The sequence below is a fragment of the Pavona decussata genome, unplaced genomic scaffold (genome assembly GCF_977016875.1).
Source record: "Pavona decussata unplaced genomic scaffold, jaPavDecu1.1 SCAFFOLD_98, whole genome shotgun sequence".
NCBI classification, from domain to species: domain Eukaryota; kingdom Metazoa; phylum Cnidaria; class Anthozoa; order Scleractinia; family Agariciidae; genus Pavona; species Pavona decussata.
In genome coordinates, this window is record NW_028145514.1 from 2,697,583 (window position 1) to 2,705,000 (window position 7,418).

The 7,418-nt window shown below is 37.3% G+C and overlaps 1 protein-coding gene across 3 annotated transcripts; it reads left to right on the forward strand.

The window, feature by feature from the left end:
• The first annotated feature begins 426 nt into the window (after positions 1-426).
• On the forward strand, positions 427-5,910 carry LOC146472660 (chymotrypsinogen B-like). Of its 3 annotated transcripts, none has more exons than XM_085119400.1 (6): positions 427-572; positions 998-1,219; positions 1,671-1,883; positions 2,875-3,204; positions 4,415-4,561; positions 5,789-5,910. In XM_085119400.1, exons 1-6 carry the CDS (start codon positions 518-520, stop codon positions 5,797-5,799), a joined length of 978 nt encoding a protein of 325 aa, XP_084975526.1. In that variant the 5' UTR covers positions 427-517; the 3' UTR covers positions 5,800-5,910. The 3 variants fall into 3 exon arrangements, with proteins under 3 accessions (XP_084975526.1, XP_084975527.1, XP_084975525.1); XM_085119401.1 differs by lacking the exon at positions 4,415-4,561 and adding an exon at positions 4,897-5,043; XM_085119399.1 differs by lacking the exon at positions 4,415-4,561 and having other exon boundaries at positions 4,897-5,910.
• The last annotated feature ends 1,508 nt before the right edge of the window (positions 5,911-7,418 follow it).

Here is a 7,418-nt window from a genome sequence, read left to right on the forward strand (position 1 = left end):
TGCAAGTAGGCCTTTTTGATTTAAGGAGTAAATAATAACGCATCAAGAATAAGGAACTTTAAAGTAAGCTCATATTTAAGATACATACGATTTGTTTGATCTATCTTAATGGGTGCAAGAAAATATCATATACACCTTTGCTGGCTCAAAATTTAACATTTCTCTAGTTCTATGCGACAAAAAAAGGTTCGTAATAAAGATTCAGAAAAAACAAGGCAGGAAGGAAGTATTGAAAAATCACAAAATGCATCACTTGAAATTAGCATATAAAGGAGTAATTTTTAATTCGACACAGCTTAAAAGTGTGAACAACTTATTCAACTTTTAATGGGCTTGGAAAGGAAACCTTCGACAGTTTTATTCTGGTGTTAATGGCCTTAAAGGGAGTTAAAAGCTTTGAAAGTAGTTGTTCAATGTTTTTAATTTATACACCTTGCAGCTGTTACCCGCGGATTTTAATAAAATGGTCGCTCAGATAACTGGAGGATAAGTCATCGTCAAGCCTTGGTCTGCGAAGATGAGAATACTGGTAATGATCGCATTTCTCTCGGCACTGCTCACTCTATCTGAAGGTAGGACAAAGCGAAAGTCATCTTGGCCTTTTTAGACTACTAAAAGGAATGTTGATCTCAGGCTTGAAAGTCTTTCTATGTTGAATTTTTGAAAAAAGTTGTAGAAAAAAATATTTTGGCGATGGAGAAATGCTTAATTTTGTCGCAACCAATTTGAGTATTTTTTTTTTCTTTAACGCCTTCGTTTTATTGACTTATATAAGAAATGAAAATTCAGGTTTTCAACCAAGTTTGGGATGAAAAAGAAAATTAAGAACTTCCACTATGAAAATAAGTATTGCCGCAAAGATGTGCTTGTGCTTTTCTAAAACCACAACGCATGTTCAACGTGGCTAGACCTCTCTCGGTAGATCGCTTTTCGTTCTGGAAATTTATATCAGCGCAAAAATCGCACGCATGTTACAACGTGAATTTATCTTTGAAAGGGTGTGGCCAACGCCATTTCATCTCTCGTGTGGTCGGTGGTGAGAATGCCCCCAAACATTCATGGCCCTGGCAAGTTTCTCTGAGAATTTCCTACGGCGGAAACCTGGTGCACATCTGTGGAGGTTCCCTTATTGACAGCGAGTGGGTGGTGACGGCATCGCATTGTGTGGTTAAAAGGGACGACACAGTCAACGAACCTGATTTGTTCACTGTTGTAGTTGGTAAGTCAGTTTAAATCACAATTCAATTCATATTGCTTCTAAAGAGTAGCAGTCATTAAGTAAACAAACGACAATTACTGTTGTAAACGTAATAAGTCCTGAAAAGAAATAGAAAAGACCATTCAGAATACTGAGAGGCCTAGTAGTACTCCTCGCGATTTGATTAGTGTCCCAACGATAACGATGTATTGTGTTCTGGCCCCGCGGAAACTGTATTAAGCTGTTGCGGCATTGTTGTCGTCATCGTCATCATCATCTCAAAATCACCATTTGCTCTTTGCCCACTGTCCGTGGAGAAGTAAGTTAAATCTTTTTTTTTTTTTTTCCTATTTCCCTTGATCTCCGATCTTATACTGTTGATCATTGACGGTTTGTCAAAATCAAATCAATTTTTTCCTCCATCTTTAGATGATAACGGTGAATGAGTTAAGATTTCACCACTTTTATTCAGGTGCACACGAGAGGTTTGGGACCACTGACGTAGAGCAATCAATTAAAGTGAAACGGCTGTTTGTTCATGAAGGATTCAGCATCAACCATCTAAGGAATGACATTGCCTTGTTACAGCTAGCTACTCCGGCAAGTCTTAGTGACAAGGTTAATACTGTTTGCCTTCCTGGGCAAGGATCACGAGTTTCTGACGGCCACAATTGCTACATTACAGGTATCCTGTACATTAGTAAATAGAAAATCACATCTTCATGGCGTAGCTTTTGATAGGAGAAATAGGAACGATGATCGTTATCCTTATTCCTATTCAGCTTAGGAAACCGGTTGTAATGGGTGATGGGTGGAGGTGGGGGAGGAGGGGGGTAGGATACACAAAGTAGCCAAGCTAGTTTTCATGTATGTTTATCTTTATAATGTTATCGGTATTAAAGCAAGCACTACGCCACTATTTTTTTTTTGTTTTTGTCTGAGAAACAACTTTTTTTTTCTTGTTTTTTTTTCTGAGAAACGAATTTTGCTTCAGAGTAAGTTAAAGAAAAACTTGAAGAACCGTGATTTTATTCCTCCTTCATATGCCTGTTTAAATGCTTCTGAATTTATTGTTCACATTTTATGGGAATTTTTTCACCTGAAAAGTAGTTTGTATTTCTGACGTACGGCATATCAACGTGCGGTCTTTAAAGGGAAAGTCTGGAAAGAAAACAACAACAAAGACTGGGGAGAGATGCTGGGTCCATTTTTCGAAAATCCCTTTGACTTACCGGCCCCCCTAAAAATATTTTTAAATGTTTTATCGCTGATTACACAGTAATTGCAGACATGGTACTTGGCCAATGTGTTCATAGATGTATAAGATTTTAAAATTTAGTATTCAAAGCTAACAATAAGTTACCGGGACTTTCGAGAAACGGGCCCCTGGCGCGGTAGAATCTGGCGTCTCCTAGCGTAAATTTTAAGTAAGATAAAAAACAACAACAACACGAAGAAAAAAAAAGCATAAACAATTCTCTTGCAAAATAACATTTCAAGATTTGCCTTGCGTTGACACTTTCTTGCATTGATGGATGTTATTTGGTTGCTTTAAAAAGCATTTCATTTGAACTGTTGGTTACTTCTTAGAACAAATAACTCTTATGGGTTTGGCTTAGAAACAGTTTTACAACGTGCCCAGTCGTCCCGTAATCTCGTTTAGAAATTGTATTCAGGTTGGGGGCGAACCGTAGGAGGTGGAGCGGGGTCCAACGTTTTGCAGCAAGCGATGCTTCCTGTGCAGAGTCACGAACGATGCTCTCAAGTTAATGGCATACTGGCCCCAGTAGACGAAACCTCCATGATCTGTGCTGGAAGTGGGAAGGCCGACCAAGCTGGTGGTTGCCAAGGAGACAGTGGAGGGCCGTTTGTGTGTAATGAGGGCGGGAAGTGGGTTCTGCGAGGAGCTGTTAGTTGGGGAGAATTTATGTGCTCTACTGAAACCTTTACCGTGTTTGCACGTGTCAGCTCTTTCAAAGATTGGATCGATGACAAGATGTCAGAGGGTAATTTTTTTCTCTCTCTTTTTTGATTGCACTAAGGTAATAATTGCGCATTTTAGTTAAGATGTCTACGAAAAAATAAAATAGAAAGAAAAGAGAAAAAAGTTAGATAGGTCAGGGATTGTTAGTAAAGAGTAGGTAAGCAACATTTTTTTATACACTACTTTTTCAATATTCCATTCGTTTAAAAGAATAGTAACAAAGCACGAAAATAATGTCTTTACACAGTTTTTGACAGGTTTATTTACAAATTCACCTATGTCGGGTTTACTGTCCGGAGGGTATTGTGTACCTTACGAAGCCTGCCAACTAAACCCATTCTAAAAGTAATAATTAAACCAAGCCAATCCCTTAACTTAGATGTACAAATCGATACACTGAGAGTAAGCTAAATGTTAGATTAGCAAGGGCACGCCTTCACAAGGACAATGTGGCGGCATTTGGGGCAGACAATTTTGTAAGTTCGTATGTTGTATGCATTTAAGATTTTTTCAGCTAGGTTTTAAAGCTATATCCGGAGAGATTTGTGGGCGAGATGGTTTTTGTTGTGTGGAAATTTTTAAATGGCTTTTGGAAAAGTTATGTTGAATTCAAGCAATAGAGGTACAAATAAACACTGAAAATTCCCATATTAGTTTAAAAACAAAAGACAATTTAAGCCCTAAATTTAAGTCAAGCCTAAACTATAAATACTACGTTGATAAAGAATATACAGCGATTTAACAAAGGTCATGCTGGCCAAATAGTATTATTTTCAAGTACGCCCCTTAAAAAACTCCATTCAAGATGTTTGAACCATCACGTTTTTTAAATTTAATGCGCAAAACAACAATCTTTTTATTTATTATTTATTTATTTATTTATTTATTTGTTATGACAACGCGGAGGCTTAAAAGAACATATTAATGACATAACATAATGACTGACTGCTGAGTGATTGAGAGTCAATTAGTAATGTTTTTGTTTTGACCTCTCGTCTTTTAATGAACAGTATGAATGCAGTTGAAATAAAATTTAAAACTTTACTCTATACAGTCCAATTAGCCCAAATGCCGAAAGCTGAATGGTGATTTCTTGTACGCGAGGAAAGAGTATGCTTCGCAAGCATGTCACAGCCTGACGAGGACGCCATAGCTGGCCTTGTCATATGTAAGGCGTCGAACGCATTCCAATATCATGAGATAAATGCTAGTTTGATTTGTTTTTTATATAGCGTGCCGTGAGAAAACAACAAGTGGCCAATGTTGCAGCATCCCTTTCAGCTACAAAGGAGTGACATATAATAAGTGCACAAAAGTTGATCATGACAGGCCTTGGTGCTCCTTGGATCCTGTGTACAAAGGAAGATGGGGAAATTGTCGTAAGTCTACTCCTGATCAATCAGTTTTTGTTGATTAGAAGATTTTGTATTTCCTCAAGAAATAATCGTAGTCAACGAGCTTAAATGGAATGTTCCTCTCGTTTATAAACTATTCCTCTATCAAGATAACATAATGAAGAGAAAGATGCAGAGACTAACACACAATTCAAGCTTAAGGTGGCTTTCTATGAAAAGAATCCAAAGTATATGCAATGAAGACTAATAGGAAAGACTGGGGAAGAAGAGCACACCATAGCTGGCATTGGCCTATGTAAGGTGCTGAGCGCATTCCAATATCATGAGATAAATGCTAGTTTGATTTGTTTTTTATTTAGCGTGCCGTGAGAAAACAACAAGTGGCCAATGTTGCAGCATCCCTTTCAGCTACAAAGGAGTGACATACAATAAGTGCACCCAAGTTGATTATCACAGGCCTTGGTGCTCCTTGGATCCTGTTTACAATGGAAGATGGGGAAATTGTCGTAAGTCTACGCCTGATCAATCAGTTTTTGTTGATTAGAAGATTTTGTATTCCCTCGAAAACTAATCGTAGTCAACGAGCTTAAATGGAATGTTCCTCTCCTTTATAAACTATTTCTTTCTCAAGAAAACATATTGAAGAGAAAGATAGAGAGACTAAATTATAATTAATGCCCGTAGGTATTACAGATGTGGTTGTTGTTGTAATTATATTTGACGTAAAATTTCCGCCTTGCTCTTAATTGTTTTCGTGTCTTTCTAGCGTTTTGTCACTTTCCTCATCAAATCTATGTACTATGAAATGCTGGCAGTAAACTATTGACGTGGACTTGAGCTGTCGCATGAATTAGTATTTCCGAAGAGCCTTTGTTACTTTATTTGTCAGCATTGTTGTTAATTTATGGCTCCCAACACTGGCGGCGGCGATGGCACAGGTGGAATAACTTAATCCTTTTTTCCCTTTTTTCCTTTTTTCAGGGTGAAAATGGGGTGTGTGAAGATAGCGTGACATTGTACCAGCCTTTTGTTTAGTAGTTGTAATGTTGTACTGTAAAATGTATTGTTTTTTACTTGTTGCGTTATCGAAATAAAAAAAATAAATAAATAAAAAATAAATAACAATCCCTCCCCTGGGTTAAAAAAAAAAAATCCTCCCGGTTTGGAATCCACGCCTGTACGCTTTGAGAAGTAAACTTCGGGCTAACTTTGAGGCGGCTAAAACTCAAGAACTCTCCTTCTGTTTTTCAGGTAACGAATGAAATGGCCGGAGCCGATCCTCCTTTATGTCGCGGGATACATTTGGCTTTGCTACCCAATGTTAAATTAAATTAAATGCTAAATGGAGCAATAAAGTTAAAGTAAAACCGGAATCAAGACGCACTGGTGTTTCGTACTCTAATATATTTCCCTACTTTAAATTGCTCAACAGTTGCTTTGAAGGTTGCATTAGTCAAGCGGAAAGCCAAGGCAAAAAAATTGAGCTGTCAAAAAGCAGAATGCGTGAACTCTTACGCTCCTCCCTACTTTTTTGCCAAGCCTTTACACGGCCATCCAAAAAGAAAGAGCTGTTGGTTAATTAACCTCATCTATAACGGGATTTTTGTGTTCTTGGGCATGGGGGGGGGGGGGGGGGATTTCTCCCGCTCCATAACTCAAAGACTATTTTAGCTATGGCAGCGACACTTGCAAAGTAAATAGTACGTCCAAAGATCTTTCCTTTGAGATTATATTATTGTTACAGACCCGTATCTTCTCAAACTCATTAATAATTCATCACGCCAAAACCAGCAGATCACTACCGTGAAGGTTTGGAAATATGATCTTAGTTATCATAAAATTTTGTGAACTTTTGCTTCAAACTTCTCCAAGAATTATCAATAGTTTGAGAAGCTATATCAAACACTCGGAAGAGCGTTTCCTCCGATTCCAAACGCCTCGAAGTTGGTTAAAAAAATCGGCTGCGCCTCGTCTTTCCAACCTACTTCTCGGTGTTTGGAAATCGGAGAAAACACTCTTCCTCGTGTTTGATATATTCCATGAAGAACTGAAGGCATATAAAGAGGTAATTACGTCATGATTCCTGGAGTTAAAGAAAACTTCAGGAAGCGCCAAGATTGAACGAAAAATAATCAAATTTAATAAAGAAACTAACATTGAAAACTTAAACGTTATGGTAAGAAAAGTCTTTTCTTTTTCTTTTTTTTTTTTTTTTTTTCATTTTGAATAGGATTTTCCAATTTCCTGGAAAAAAAACTGCCTGTCAAAAATTGATTGTCGTGGTAACATAACAATCAATGAATACTAACCGACATCGTTCAAATGTTTCCTGAAAAACGTTCAGGAAGTTCATGGCGTTTGCTCGCATATTAAAAAAAATATTCAGCTTGAAAGTTGCCGCGGGTAGAATTGGCTAATCAGCTCTGAGCTAGCCAATCAGCGCGCGCGAAAAGTACTTTTCACTTGTGTGGTATATTTATGGTTACTTTGTACTTGAGCAGTGGATAAAGACCAACTATAATTATCGAGACAAAGGTGGTTTCATATAAAGTTGTCTGAAATCATTGTCGTTACATTTTTATTGATGGAATAATTCATGACAATCAAAAGTGGCGTGAAAATGCTTTCTTCATCGACCTGCAAATAAATAAACATATATTAAAATATAATATTTTTGAAATTAACTGTTATTGCAATATATATAATATTTCTATATAATTATCTCAAGCGAATGACTGTTTAGCTCGTAAATGAATTCCACGGGTCACTGAGATGATATGGTTTAGTATCAGGGGCCGCATTGAGGTGAAAACAAAAGGTGGATTTTGAGATATATACCTGGAGTTTTGGTAATAGTTTGATAATCTTATTCTGGGATCCA